Here is a 15,684-nt window from a genome sequence, read left to right as displayed (position 1 = left end):
ACACTGACTGGTACCGAGCTGATATCTCAAGGTGGTTCCACCGCGCCAGGTTTGCTTGTGACTAACACAGTGACGTCAACTGGTGAGCACTGAAGTGGTAGAACTATCGAAAACCGATTTTAACTTATTGAAGTGTCCTCAACTTTACGTCCGTCCGCGCGTCAGCCCCAACTAATATCTCCAACAAGACAACAAATCTAACACTGACTGGTGCCTCGGCTCTAATTGGTAAACGCTATAACGGTAGGAGGACTTTGCAGTAAGTTCCTATCACTCGCCAGTGGCGCCAGCTAATGAAAGTCTTTTAGCTTATACCTTCAATTTTCCTCCCGCTAGTTCGCGCATCAACCTGCAATTGCTTCTATATCTACAACAAGAGAACAAATCTAACACTGACTGGTGCCTCGAGCTGAGCTGCGTGATGTCTGGGTGGTTCCCTCGCGACAGGAAATTCGCCTTGAACTTGTGCGCCTTGCTATCGCGTCGCGTACACCACTAGTAGCGCCACTGTCGAATAGAGTTATCACTCGCTAGATGGCGCTACTAGCGAGTGAAGTCCTGCCACTTGCTTGTGGTGGCTAATACAGTGGCTCCAATAATTGTAAACCGCGCTCGGTGCGTTTCTATGAAGATGACCTACTCATTTGTATTTACTCTGCTATAACGGTAGGGGGACTATTGCAGTAAGGTCCTCCTATCACTCGCCAGTGGCGCCAGCTAATGAAAGTCTTTTAGCTTTTTCAATTTTCCTCCCACTAGTTCGCGTATCAACCTGCAATTGCTTCTATATCTACAACAAGAGAACAAATCTAACACTGACTGGTGCCTCGAGCTGAGCTGCGTGATGTCTGGGTGGTTCCCTCGCGATAGGAACTCTGCTTTAAACTTGTCCACCTCGCGCCGCACCTCGCTCTCGTGTGCTTTGCGCATAGCATCCAAGGCGGCCAGGGTTGCGCGCGTCTCCTCGGCTAGGGCCTGTTCTTTGTCCAGCCTGGAATAAGAATTAAAACATTTAGAAAATATTTTAAGATTTAATTTTTTAGTTTATGAAAAACATATTTAGTCTATGAAAACGAATTGATGATGATTAGAGCGATTTTGTGTGCGTGCAGCACGCGCGAGTTAGCTTCGCCCGCCATCATTTATGGTAAATCTTGATGCGATCTTTTGCTTAACTCAATTTGATTCTTAACTCTAATTATGTATTTAGATTTTTTAAACCAAGACTTGTAGGTTTTAGACCCAATTAAAGTCGTTGATTTTTTGTTTACTCGGTTTATTACTGTGACCAGAGTCAGTGCGGAAAGAGAACAATATTTTTTGATGCCAACAGTTTTTATAGCCTTAGGATATCGGCATCTGTTTAAACTTTTTATTTTACTACTTGCAAGCACTATGTTAAACAAGCCATCGATATAGATTATTATCGATAGACTCGGTAGATGGCGCTGCTGTTTAACACCAAGCGAGATGTTCGTATGCAAAAGTGACCAGCAATACATGCCGTGTGGTTCAGGCAGAATAGGGAAGGACCATTCTCAATCGCCTCTGGTAAATTTAAGAGTTGTGTGCCTGCAGTGGAGTTACACGTTAGTTTAATATATTTAATTTCAAAATGTCCTTTTAATCCTTCAAGGCCCGCGAATCTAGACCCAATAGATAATCAATTGTTATGATTTTAATGAATGCCGTCTGGGACTCAATTACTAACCCCTTTACTAATTATTATAATAAAAAGTTACACATTTGTTGAACAATGTTTTAAAATGACATTTCCATACTAAACGTCACTTTAAAACTGTTCAACGAGCGTGTAAGTTTTATTAGTAAGGGGGTAATTGTTCAACGCGTGTGTCAATCTCTCTATTAGCAAGGCCTTAAAATGACTCAGATGAAATAGTTTGTGTCAGACCTGAGCTGCTCCCTCTCGGCGCGGTGCTTGTCCTCCATCTCGCGCACGATGCGGCGGTGCGAGCTCTCCATGGCCAATAGTCCTTTCTCACACAGCGCGCGCAGTTGTTCGATTTCCTGCTGGTAGCGCGCGCGCAGACCGTCGCCGTGCGTGTCCGCTGCTACTGCGCTCTGGAGAAAGAAATATGTAGATTGGGGATGTGAGCTCATTGAAGAGGTTTTTGATAGACGCTACCTTGTCAGTTTATATGGTGAACGTATTATGCAATCAAATTGTGTACACTTTATTCAGGAACAATATTTGGCAGACCATAACAACACATGTTAAAAGCATTGTTGTGTTCCGGCAGTTAGAGGTAAGATAGCCAGTTCCTCCGTGGTGGAGGATTCCGGGTGAAGCTCGCTTCCACCTTCGGCCTGATCACTCACTGATCACTTACCATCAGGTGAGATACGGGCCAAGTGAATAAAGTCCAACAATGTATTTTACGAGGTAAAATATCCTTTATTTTGCTTTAGTTTCACAAAAAACAATTTTCCGGTGACACTGTTGATGACATTGACAATTTTCTTTTCTTTTTCAGTATTAAACACCAAGAACTTCCTCGTTGTGGATTTAAAAAAATCTTCCACTTATGATCGATTAGCAAAACTTGTGACCACAAATCACAGAAACTAAAGGGAGATGTGAAAAGGGGGCGGGGCCAGTGTCGCAGCAATATGCCCAAAAACAGAACACATTGCTTGCGTCAGCAATGATGACAACAGCGACGTCATTTGTGTAAACAGTTTACGTTGCTTGCGTAGTGCTAAGATTATTGTGGATAATGAGCACATTCAATTCAAACTATAGATGACCCAAGCTGAACTGTCCCACCAAACTCAATGACAGGGGGGCGCTACCATCGTTCAACTATATGGTTTCCGACATGGCAAAAATCGGAACCAGCGATCCGGTATTGACGGTGGCGCCCCACTGTCAATGTCATGCATAGGACAGTTCAGTATTTTGGAACTATAACAGAATGCATTCAATCGCACGTCACCGCGTTTGTAGTGGTGCTGTACGTACATTACTTGTAATTTGGTATGCGAACGAATGCATGATGACACCACACTTTTCGCGACGTATTGTTTTTATTTTGATTACTTTGTGTGTGTGAATTTCTAATGCGACACTGCGTTTCGGATTCCGCGTATTAGTTGGCATCTCTCTAGATCCCTATGCTTGTGACATTATAACATTAACACTTAGGTGTATACTGACAAACAAATTACGCAAATCTTCTTCCAAAGGATGATGGGCACAAATGTATGGAAAGTGGTACCCGCTCCAATAGCCATAACCAATATATATTTTAAACTACCCTCCTATAATGCTCTTAGTCAGATGGCTGACTAAAGGATAGTTGTTAGAGTATTATAACACCAACAATCGTATAAAAGTATAACTCTACACTAGTCTACACTCCTATAAGTCCCTTAGACAGGTATAGGTGTAATTAATTGCAATAATACAGCTTATACATCATGAGTGAACTGTACTAATGCTTTAAGTACACATTGGAACTAAATGTGAACTCTTAAATGGAGTAAAATGTTACTTGGGATGGATCATCTTAGGTGAAAAATACTATAAGTGCTTGTTCACGTTGACTCGCGGGCGCGGTGGCGGGCGCGGTGACGAAATATCAAACATATTATGTAGTGATTCCAAGTGTTCACGTACGAAACGCACGTGCGGTCTAACTAGCGGGCAAGCTAGCGACTGGCGCGCGCGGAGCGCTCGCGGTAATTTCAACGCGTGAAGATGTTTGTGTGTGTTCATGTCAAACTAGCGGCGGCGCGCGCGTTTCACTTGTCGCTAGAAACGATAGTAGGTACATCACACTCGCGCGAACGCCTGGTCGTCAATGTGAACACGAGCTCGCGACGTTTCCCGCGCCCGCGCCCGCGCGTGCCTACGTGAACAAGCACTAAAGCAGGCAATACACGGACAGCTCGAGCAGTTAGTCAGTGATCAACATACACGGACCGCTCTATCAGTCAAGAGTCAACAGCTTGAAGCTGCCAGTGATGACTGCTCGAGCAGTTGGTATTAATTGCTCAACAAATCACAAGCGCGCGCGCCGCGGAACGAAGAAAGTGGACGGAGGTAACTGCGCGAGAGCTGTCGACAGCTCGAGCATCCAGTGTATGGCTGGCGACTGCTTGACCGCACGATGAAAATTCACCGTGCTGTCGACCGCCCGAATCAGTTGCAACTGCTCGAGTTTGTATATGTGCGTCCATAAAACTCTGCAGTTCACTGTGCAATCGTAGCTTGAAGCTGTCGACCCTGACTGCGGTCCGTGTATTGCCGGCCTAAGTCAGTCCTGCTCGATGGAGAAACGGTGAAAAGTATACGGCGATAATGATAAGGAATCGACGGCTCACCTGTCCAGCGCGTCTTGGAGCTGCTTACAGTGCTGGCACGGCACCAGCGCTTGCAGAGCTTCCACGCGCCGCCGCAGCGCCTCCACGCGCTCCAGCACGCCGCCCGCGCCGCCGCCCGCCGCCGCCTCCTCGTCGCCCTCCGCGCCCGCCAGCTGCCGCGCCACCGCCGCCACCGCCGCCTCCACCCGCTCGAGGCTCTCGCCGATCTTCATCGAGTCGTCACTGTTGCCCGAACAGTCACCGGAGAAGAGCGCTCGGCACTCGTTCGAGAACCGCTGGAACAGGTACACGAACTCCGCCTCCTCGGCGGGGTCCGCGTCCAGCGAGGAGACGGCGTCCTCGGCCGAGCGGCGCGCGGCGTCCCCGTCCCGCGGGCCCGCCGCGCGGTACGTGCCCTCCAGCACGGCCACGCGCGCGTCCACCAGCGCCCGCAGCGCCAGCACCTCCGCCAGCTCCCGCAGCGTCCCCGCCCCCGCGCCGCCCNCCTCTTTATTAATCAAAGTTACACCCTAGTTAACTCTGGCTTAAATTGTCATTTGGTATGGAAATGACATTTCAGTCCATGTTTCTTCCTGGGTGTAACTTTTTATTAATAAGGGGGTAGTAGTTCTTTAAATAAAAATATTTATTTCACAATTATCCCTATCAATAATTGTTATAGAGTTTAGGAAGGATGCTGGAGCAGTAAACCCTTCATGCCTCGCATAACCTAAGTACCATACGATGGACACGTTGATACTTTGGTTACACAAAAAGTATGTTTATCTTCGAACGCAACCAGATCTGAGGCTGGTGGCCATATTGAATGTTGTTCGTCTTGGTGAGACCTTTTAAATGACACTACAAACATAACTATTGGAGCCGGGTACCATTCCGCAAAAAAGTATGTTTATCTTCGAACACAACCAGATCTGAGGCTGGTGGTCATAGTAAAAGTTGTTCATCTTGGTAAGACCTTTCAAACGATACTAGACACATATCTATTGGAGCCGGGTACCATTTTGCCCATTGTCCTTTACTTTCAAAAAGGCTCTGCGCAAACATTTCAAGGAATGACCTTTTTTCTCAATTTTCTCGCTATCTCAGACATGAGTGATGTGTACAATGTACATCTATAACATTATTAAGTTTATGTATTTATGTGTATGTCTATTATATTTATTTGTATTATGTTATTTATTCTATGTAATCTTATGTAAGTAGGTTTATTATCAAAAATGTAAATTTTTTGCACCGCCTTACTCTTTCTGCATGACCCGTGGTTGACTGGCAGAGAATGCCATCCGGCATTAAGTCCGCCACAGTGCATTTGTTACTTTGTGTGCTGAAGTATAAATGAAAATAAAAAAATAAAAATACTGACCTGGTAGGCGGCGCGTAAGTTTTCAAGCTGCGCCGAGTACTCGGAGTCGAGCGCGGCGAGCCGGCGCTGTAACGTGCGCGCGCGCTCCCGCAGCGCCGCCCGCTCGCGCTCGTGCTGCGCCTGAAGCTGTGCCCGCGCGCGCCGAGCTGCCGCCAGCGCGCCCGCCTGCTGGGCCAGCGCGCACTCGCCGCGCGCGCGCTCCGCCTGCAGCCTGGAGGAGAAGAAGGATTAAGTCAATCCTGCTCGACGGAGAAACGGTGAAAAGTATATGGTCACAAGCACAGATCAGGAACTGGCTGCTTTTCAAAACAGAAGAAAAACACCACACAGAATGGAAAAATAGCGAAGGATGCAGGCAAACAAAAGATGCGGTTCCGGACGTATCGAAAAAGTTCTCCCGCAGCCTCATGAGACTAAACAGGGACAGCATCCGCAAGGTCCTAAGTGTCATAACCGGACACTGTATGCTAAACAAGCACATATACAACATAGGTGTCACAGACAGCCCACTGTGCATGAGGTGCATGGAGGCAGAGGAAACACCGCAGCATGTGCTCATGGAGTGCAGTAGCGTGGAAGAACAACAGGCTCAATTTCTTCGATCACCATCGTCGCTACAGGAGGCCTGCAGCAGCCTAGACGGGTTGCTCGCCTTCTGGGGGGATCTGGGGTGGTTGGAGTAGGAAGATAAACCACAAATCGCGCACAATGGCCCAATCAGGAGGCTAAGTGCGGTATTCGATTGCCCTGCAAAACTAACTAACTATATGGTCATGATGATAAGGTATCGAACTCACCTGTCCAGCGCGTCTTGGAGCTGCTTACAGTGCTGGCACGGCACCAGCGCTTGCAGAGCTTCCACGCGCCGCCGCAGCGCCTCCACGCGCTCCAGCACGCCGCCCGCGCCCGCCGCGCCCTCCTCGCCCGCGTCTTCCGCGCCCGCCAGCTGCCGCGCCACCGCCGCCACCGCCGCCTCCACCCGCTCGAGGCTCTCGCCGATCTTCATCGAGTCGTCACTGTTGCCCGAACAGTCACCGGAGAAGAGCGCTCGGCACTCGTTCGAGAACCGCTGGAACAGGTACACGAACTCCGCCTCCTCGGCGGGGTCCGCGTCCAGCGAGGAGACGGCGTCCTCGGCCGAGCGGCGCGCGGCGTCCCCGTCCCGCGGGCCCGACGCGCGGTACGTGCCCTCCAGCACGGCCACGCGCGCGTCCACCAGCGCCCGCAGCGCCAGCACCTCCGCCAGCTCCCGCAGCGTCCCCGCCCCCGCGCCGCCCGGCGTCCCCGCCCCGCCCGCCGCCGCCACGTCGCGCGCCACGGCCTCCATCTCGGCGCGCAGCCGGTCGTGCGCCGCGCGCCACCACAGCTCCAGGTCGGCGCGGTCCTGCGCCGCGAGCGTGAGGTGCGCGCGGCGCGCGTCGTCCAGGCGCCGCTCGCAGGCGGCCGCGGCCCGCGACAGCGCGCGCGCCACCTCCGCGCGCACCAGCTCCGCCCCGAGCGCCTCGCGCGCCGCCGCCGTCGCCTCGCCGCAGCGCCGCTCCGCCTCGTCGCCGCCGAGCGCGGTGCGCAGCTCGTCGAGCCGCTCGGCGCGGTACCGGTCCACCGCCTCGCCGACCTCGCGCTGCGCCGCCTTCAGCGCGTCCAGGTCGGCGCCGTGGATCGCCAGATCGATGGGCCTCGGCCGCGCCGGGTCGCGGGCGCCGCTGGCGAGGTCGATCCGCCGCGACAGAATTCTCGCGAGATAGTCCAGGGAGGTCCTCGTCGAGGAGTTGCGGGTCTCGCCCGCGATGCGTCGTCGGAGGTCGTCGACGAGTTTCCCGGTCTCGGCGATTTCGGCCCGAACTAGTCGTGCGAAGAAAGCCCCGCCGTCCGCCGCCTCCAGCGCTTCCTGTATCTTTCCGACGAGGACGGCCTCGTACGCCAGTTTCTCCGCTAGCAGCTCGAGGCTGCGTCTCTGCGTCAGTTCTCCGGCCTCGTAGAGTGCCGCCTTTCGCCTCGATATTTCCAGCAACTTGGTTCTCAGTCGCTCCTCCAGTTGTGATACGGCGCGTGCGACGCCGTCGTTGATTTCGCGGTCGTCGGAGCGCTCCGGGTCGACTACGCATCGGTCGAAGCATTCCTGAAGTCGCTTGCTGACCTCGGTGAGGCATTTCTCCATCGACCTGACGCTGTATTTCTTCTCGAGGCTCGGGGACGGCGACCTCCTCGACTTGGCGGCGCGCATCGCACTCATTTGACAGAGACACTCGTTGACCTTATTCCTCGAATGGATGACGACGCTTTCGAGACTCTGCAGCCGATCGAGAAGGTGCCTCTGGTACTGGGTGCCGACCAGAGAAGATGACTCCGAACTCTCGTTGAGGACAGGACTGTCGGTGGATCTCATCGCCTGTCCTAATGACTCGCACGAGTTGCCGAGGTCTCGTCGGCTTTCCAGCGCGGAGGCCACTTTAGTTTCGAGTGAGCTGAGTCTGACTAGCATTTTCATAGGTTCGGAGCTCGTGGCGCTGTCGAGAGACTTTCTCCGGAGTCGCGCGGCCAGCCGCTTCATGCGCTTTTCATCAGAGCCCTCCGCTTTCGTACCTTTCTCTTTGGATGGGGAGGTGCTCTTTGATGGTGAGTTTATCGTGGGAACGGGTTCCCCTGATTCCAACATGGTGATTTTGTTTTCTAACTCCGTCAGTTTCTCTTCGACTTCCTTCCCGAGTGTTAAAGCTTCTCTACCTTTAAGTGATAAACTGCGCCTTTTCTCTCTCGACTCAGTTTTCTGTATCTTATGTTTTAGAGTGCGGACCTGTTTGTCCGACGCCGTGAGTTTCTGAGTCAAATCTAATATACGAGCTGCCATTAAATCTATTTCTGATCTGCTGCACTGTTCCCTCAATTTCATCTCATTTCTTAATTTCATATTTGTAATTTCTAGCTCATCGTACATATTGTGGGACTCGCGAAGCTCCTTCTTCATAGCTTTAATTTCTTGAATGGCTTTCATGAATCTTTCTCTAAGGTCGACATATTCTTCAATCAGTCTGCTCTTTTCCAATGAGTCTATATTTAAATCTTGATTCATGTTTGTCAAATCGCTCAGGGACCCGATGCTCTTTCTCTTTTCCCTTGTTGGCGATTCTGCTACAACGCGCCCTTCAAGGTCTCTGATCCTAGCGTACAAACTTTCATTTTCTTTGACACTCTTAAGGAGTTTTTCATTCAAGTCGTTTAATTCCCTTTGAAGTTGTTTGACAGTTTCTTGAGCAGAAGTTAGTTGTCTCGTTAGCAACTCACAGTGCTCCGTAGACTCTTTGAGGACATTTTGTGTCTCCGTTAGCTTATTCTCCCACATCGACTTGTCCTGATTGTATAGCTGCTTTATTGTATTAAGGTTTTCGGCCTCTTTCGTTCTTTTCGATAGTTCTTCTTCTTTTTGTTGTAAGGTCGTAACAAGCTCCTCCATTTTCTTTTCTCTCATAGCAGCCTCCGACTTGAGCTGCCGCAGTCTGGCGAGCTCCGACTCGGCTGCGTTGACGTCACTCAGCGCTAGCTTGAGCTGTTTACGCAGAGCTTCGATTTCGATAGATTGCTTGTCGATTGTCGATATGTAGCTACGTTTGCGAGGCTCCGTAGGCTTCTCATTTTCGTCCACCTCGTCCGACGGTCGTTCTTTTTCTTTGGTTGCATCGGTTTCATCTTTGTCCGCTTTTGTGTTATCCGTCTTCGGCTGAAGATAGTTTCGAGCGCGAACTTTTTCTTTTACTTTGGAAATAGGAGTTCTGTTTAAGATTGGAGAAGGTGGAGGTTGTGGGGCCACATCTCCCCAGTCTGCGCTGTCCCTCCTCCCGCCTTCGGATGCCGTTCTATATTCTTCATCCGAGGAGAATGGCCCCGATTTACCAGTAATAGGAGTGACTGGTGTAACAGGTGACGCTGATGATTCAGAAGCTTGATCCACTGAATCCTCGCGGAGTATCAGAGTTAGAGGTCCAGAGTCAGGAAGGCCAGCTGTTCTCAGAATAGCTGACATCCAGTTGGCTCTGATGCCGGCCGTTACTGCAGACAGTACTATATGTTTGCCGTCCCAAGTCTGAAAAGCAAAATTGAAGTTAGCGATCTCATCATATCTAACAATTGAACAAAAAAAATTGCTGTGACTTACTTCTGTTTCAAAGGCATATCCATTTGTAGATGCAGATGTCGGCAACTCTACCACTCTTGCTACTCCGCTGAGGTCAATGACTCCATCCATGAGACCCCTGTGTTCCGCGTGAGGGTCCCTGAAGTACAGAAGTGCTGCTCCTCTCAGCACGAACCAGTGTCGCGACCAGCCCCCGGGCCCCCTTCTTTGAAGCCAGCCAGCCCTGGCATGGAGGAGTTTCTCTGCAGGCAGTTCGACTCTTCCCCCCTCGCCGCTTTCGGTGACTTCTGCAGCGTCAGTTGGTTCGCTGCCTTCGCTTGAAGAGCTAGAGCTACCTTCTTCGGGTGGCACGCCACCATCTGGAGTGCCCCGAACCTATGAGCAAAGATATTTAGGTTAAACTGCTGTTAACTTACGTACAATTAATATTTTCATTATACGAGGCAGTGTCCTTTTTAGGCCTTTAGGGAGAGTCAAGAAAATCATCCGGCTGGTCGCGTTCAGATGAATATACGAGTAATTCTTAAACGCAATGGTGAACTTAAATGATTTTTTTACCAGTTTCTAGTAAAGAATTAAGCTATCTGCCCATTTTTTTTCAGGTTTTTATGATGGCTATCCCATTCTCATTACTTTTTGAACACCCCTCGTAGTTAGGTAGACGACTTACCGGTAGTCGGTCTGGTGGCGGCAGTCTTGTGGGTCTCTCGAGGGTCGGCGGCAGCGCGCGGCGCGAGCGCGGCCTGGTCAGCGACGCGGCGATGTCTCGCAGCTGCTCGTCGTATTGCTGGCACTGCTGCTGCAGAAGCGGCGATGTTACGCCGACACCTGCTGGACAAATTAGCGTTATTCGTGTGTAGGTTTTGACTTAAGCAATGGGACACACCAAGTGCCAAGAATTTACCAATAATGGGAAACCTTTATTTAAATTAACCTAGTTTTTTAAATTTTTGCATCATTATCACGGTTCCGACGACCAAGACGTTAACGTTCACTCATTTAAAAAAATTCTCGGTATGAAAATTATGTCAATAGTATTTAGTTATTTAGTCTAAGAATAACTTTAGATAAACCAGGAAGTATGGTTTGAAAAAGGGTAATTATTAGATTGAAAGATGCCTTACGTCACATAAAATTCTAAGTTATTTATCTTTATATCGTAATTTGCGTCATCATTTGTAGGTTTCCTAGAATCATGACGCACAGTCGTAATTCTTTTTCTGGTTCAGCAGACTCACCATCGTCGTCGTTGACTGGAGCGGTGGTGGGCTCGGCCCAGGTGTCCCTGCGGCGGGACCTGGCCTTCTCCTCCCCGTTGATCTTGTCCCGGGTCGGGGGAGACGCCGAGGACACTGGTTGGTCGGTGTAAACTGAAACAAATAGACACGTTTAATTTTATAGTAAGGACTAATTTGGACGTGAGATACAGCTAGTGTTTGTCAGTAACGTACAGTTTATGATCTACATTATGTCGCTATGCCAAGAAATATTCTTGTAACTATCTAGGCAGCGGTTAAGCCCAGCATCAGAAAACATGGCGCTTTGGCGTAAGAAACATTTTACCCTGAAAATAAAATCTCTTTGTGATGTTCTATTTTTGTTTATAGGTTCAAGTTCGATAACCGAAGACAGTGACTCACGTGAAGGAATATACACTAAAGTTGCTAATAATAATAAAAATCAATATGCATGACATTAAACGTGTCCATATCATTGCGGCAATCTCATCAATTTATCGAATGACGCAAGGAATTACCATCTGTGTAGTATCCAGTCGTAAAAAGTCTGCATTTCAAACCAGCCTGACCCGGGCAGGCAGGATAATTGAAGTGATCTTAACGACCCGATCGCATGTCTCAAGGCCGGGGAGTGAGGCGTGTGGTAAACTCATGCACCCTTTAATCCAGCGGTTCTCAAAGTCGGGGTGGAATGAACCCATTACGGATTCAACTGTCGAGGATAATAAAATTGATATAGTATTGGTTTGTTAAGCTTCATTACTGGCATATAAAGTAAACAGTGAGTGAACTCTGTAACAACTTTAGAATGCAACAAAGATTTCTGCATTTTATAAACAAATACATTAGATTGTAATATTGGAATTGTATCATCTCAATTTATTAGTAACTATTTTCGATTTTAATGGGGTGTTGGTATGCTTTATTCAACTTTATTCAACACTGTTTTAAAGCGATATCTATAATCCTAAAAGAGTCTGCCGATAACCCAGCTGGCTGGGGGTTCCAACACAGTTGGGAACCCGAACTTGAGCTGATTATTTACGAGACGAGTGGGTAGGAACCCGGCGGTCTCCCATCAAACACTATATGTATATGAACCTGTCATTATTTAAAATTGTAGAGCTGTTCTTTGGAAGTTTTGAGATCGTCTGCCGGATCACGCGAGCCCATTTTAATGTTACGAATAACGCGCAACAAAACCTTAGATCGTGTAGGAGATTTGCTTTTGATGAGTTTAAATTATTATGTTGGTCGGTGAGCACTTCATTTTTTGTCCATAATTCTTTCTAAAAATAAATTTGTGAAAACTATCTAGTCTTTTAAGTCCAACAAAATTGGTACTTTGAAAATCTCTGCATTAATTGACAAAATAAACAAGATGGCGTGAATAGCGCTTTGGCGGCGCGCGCGCATAAACGTTTCAATTTATCCTGTTTTATAGAGACATATTATTATCCGTGGCGGGATAAATCATCATTACGGGCTAAGAACATTAGATGGGTGCATTATAGATAAAGTCGTTGCATAATGACGCTGTTTTTGCATATTTAATTATTTAGCGCGGTTAGGTTAATCAAAGGTGGTAATTAACAGTACATTTTCATAGATTTCAATTTCATTAGTGTGGTTTATTTTGTCTCATCAATTATGCAATATTATAGCCAGTTTGAATGAAGTTACATACAAGTAGTTATTTAGACGGTTTCATTAAATAACAGAAAAATAAATCGCCAAAATCATGACCGCAAATACTAAAATGATAAGGTCACTTGAAATTAAAGTTAACTTACTTATTTATAGTCTCGTAACTACGAATACGGTTTTATATTCCGTAGCTACCATTTACAAGCAAATGAAAGCCTTCAACGTGCGGAATCTTAAACAGTTTTTTGCAACTATGCATCTGATTTAAACGTTCTTTTACGAAGTAAGGAGTTACAGCGCATAATGGAGTCGATTTATGCACACTTATGCCCTTAAAGGCATAGTGGAGTTATAATAAAGTTTCATTGTGTATTCGTTGGGATAGTTCGATGGGGTGTCACATATGTCATTCGGTTAAGATTTACTGGTGAAAAAATTACCGCACCAATAAATATGAATGAAGCGGACGAGCCGCGTAAATCATCGACACCCACTGCGCGTGCGCCGCTTGCAGGGGTGGCGCCTGAATACTCGGATAAGTGCTCTTATTACGTTTGTAAAAGGTCGATTAAAGCCATAATGTGGTCGGGATAATGATTGGACAGTAATCTGAGTAACCTAAACTTTGTGCGGCTCACACTAATCACTGAAAAAAGGTTACACTTTTCTAAAATTCGCAATAAGTATCACTTTTTTTTGATTATCGTTAAGACTAGTTCACGGCTCTATTCGCACTTCTCGTTCCCACCGCTGCAACTCCTGTGTAGTCAAGATCTGCAGCTTGACCGCCAATAAAAACACAACCAGCGAAGGTCAAGTTTGTCCCGGGGGAAAGTTAAACTGTCGTTGAGCCAGCCCTAGCACTCGTTCCACCCCGCGGTTTTGTGGTCTAACCTAGTGCTAAAATTAATGTCTTAGACGTACACTCGAAAGCACATCCACCTACTACAAATGACAAATTCTCCCAATGGATTTTGAATTTTACGTCTTTGGTATAAGGCTCCGAATTAATTAAGAAGATCTTCCACTTTGTAGTAAGTACTTCTCATAGAACCTTTTTAGTGTGCACCACAATGTATGCCTGGGTGTTCCACGCATTCTATTGCGTGATGTTTATTGTGTTGTGCTAAAGTACTACGTTTGCTCATTTTAGTTACTCTACAAAAGTAACTACATAAAAAGTTATGCTATAGTATTACACTTGGTGGTTGGTGGTAAGTAGTAGGTAGTATGTATGATAGAGTTTAAGGAATATAAATAACAGATTTACTTTAGTTTTTTTTAGTAGATTGTTTCAAATGCCTTTTATGTAAAAAAAACTGGTTCACAACAAATGAGCTATAAGAAAGCATATTTGTTAGTATTTATTAGCAAATCTATAAAACTGAAACATCCCTTTCTTAGCATACCAACTGTACTGTGTCTTGTCGAAACGCCCGGCGTTCTTTGTAGCGAATTACAACAAATGCTTGCTTATATGAGGTCCCTAAGACGCCAAAAAAACGCGGAGTTCACAAAAGCAGTATTACGGAGGCAACGACCTCCATTACTCATACATGAGTTATGGACTGGCCGCTGATGATGATCCACCACGTCACGATTCGTGGAGAGACTTTTACATGTAAAGACATATTTGGTCTAGGACTAAAATGTAGAGTGATCCAGGCAACGTCACTAAAGCGAATTTCACGAGCTTTTGTAGCCTTTGGAGTAGCGTATTGTGAACAGGTTGGACAATTTGAGATTGGTGTGGTTAACCGATTCTGTTCTAAAAGGAAAAGGTCTGGTCCACGTGAAGGTAAATACAATTTTAATTGTCTTCTTCCTACTTTGCACGGACTTTGAAGGATCAAAATTTGACAATGGGCTGCAATGGGCATGGGCACATGTTCAAATATTTGAGAAACTGGTAAAAGTATGGTAGCAGGAAAGTTTCATATTTGGTATCTTGCCTGATTTGACAATTCTCTCGTAGGTAATCAAATGAATATGTTTTCAAATCGTCAAATCAAAGTAAAGTCGTTCACTGTAAATGCGACTCTGGTCCTTTTTTGCACCATTACTCCGAGTGTAGAGGGAGGCCGATGGTGTTCCTTCATCGTGCCGGCTTGGTAATTAGGACCGCTGTATGTGTCCAAATTGGTTTTAATTGCAACATTTTGTACACTTACACCACTTTAAACGAATTACAGGAGTGCGTGTCATTTTCGGGACTTGGCAAAATGAATGATTGTGTTTTTTAAGCGCAGAAAATTAAGGTTTTGAAAACTAAAGTGATTCAATTGGCCTGCACGGTTGTAAATTGGGATGATAAATGAAGACAGGGACGGGCTTTTTGAGAGTGCAGCATTTATGAACTGAATATCAAGAGGCTCAATGAAACGAGGTGGTCCTATCAACCTACCATCACTTTTATGGACTTCAGTATCTCTAGCTTGAACAACTTTCGTCTTCAAATCGTTTGCGTATTCGACAAAATTCGATGCTCAACCTTCGAATTAAACGATAATGTGACAACTTTCATTCTCAAAATAAGTTTCTTGCAAGCATTTCTCATACTAAGTTCACTTTAGGACAAGTTCACAAGGGCGCTGCTGTAGTTTTCGTACTAAATCTTTTGATGGCGATTCGAATACGCAAACGATTCGAACTCGAAAGTTTTTTGTACAGGTAAGCTTTGTTAGTAATTTAAGTACATCTTATCTTACTTACATCAGCAAGAAGACGAAGTTGCGATGCTTATGTAATGAGTAATAACGCAATTAATAGCAAATTACCCTTTCCAACTCGGTATTTAGAAAAGCAAAACGCTTGGAGTCATCACTTTCTTTAGACATTTAATATTAGCAATAGCTTTTTCGACAGATGACGACGGCACAAACAATCGAGGCGTTCAAGACGTTAAAAGCGATTCATTGAAGCTGATGGGTTCTGAGTTGACGTCACAAGATAAAGATAGA

The 15,684-nt window shown here is 46.7% G+C and overlaps 1 protein-coding gene across 6 annotated transcripts in view; it reads right to left on the bottom strand.

The window, feature by feature from the left end:
- The window catches only part of LOC114361825 (protein outspread-like), a 56,863-nt gene that overhangs the window by 14,242 nt on the left and 26,937 nt on the right, over nucleotides 1–15,684 (bottom strand). For 2 of the 6 annotated variants that reach the window (XM_028317019.1, XM_028317015.1), the window contains exons 4-10: nucleotides 11,078–11,209; nucleotides 10,510–10,670; nucleotides 9,861–10,214; nucleotides 6,508–9,788; nucleotides 5,711–5,921; nucleotides 1,913–2,082; nucleotides 815–991 (exon numbers count right to left, since the gene is read on the bottom strand). In XM_028317019.1, coding sequence (XP_028172820.1) covers nucleotides 815–991; nucleotides 1,913–2,082; nucleotides 5,711–5,921; nucleotides 6,508–9,788; nucleotides 9,861–10,214; nucleotides 10,510–10,670; nucleotides 11,078–11,209 — 4,486 coding nt within the window. Of the gene's footprint in view, nucleotides 1–814; nucleotides 992–1,912; nucleotides 2,083–4,347; nucleotides 4,791–5,710; nucleotides 5,922–6,507; nucleotides 9,789–9,860; nucleotides 10,215–10,509; nucleotides 10,671–11,077; nucleotides 11,210–15,684 lie in introns of all 6 variants that reach the window. The other 4 variants (XM_028317017.1, XM_028317021.1, XM_028317018.1 and 1 more) reach the window with 3 other exon arrangements.

The sequence above is a fragment of the Ostrinia furnacalis genome, unplaced genomic scaffold (assembly GCF_004193835.3).
Source record: "Ostrinia furnacalis isolate ACB-3 unplaced genomic scaffold, ASM419383v2 OfSCF6002, whole genome shotgun sequence".
NCBI lineage: Eukaryota > Metazoa > Arthropoda > Insecta > Lepidoptera > Crambidae > Ostrinia > Ostrinia furnacalis.
This window is presented reverse-complemented; position numbering and strand designations above follow the sequence as displayed.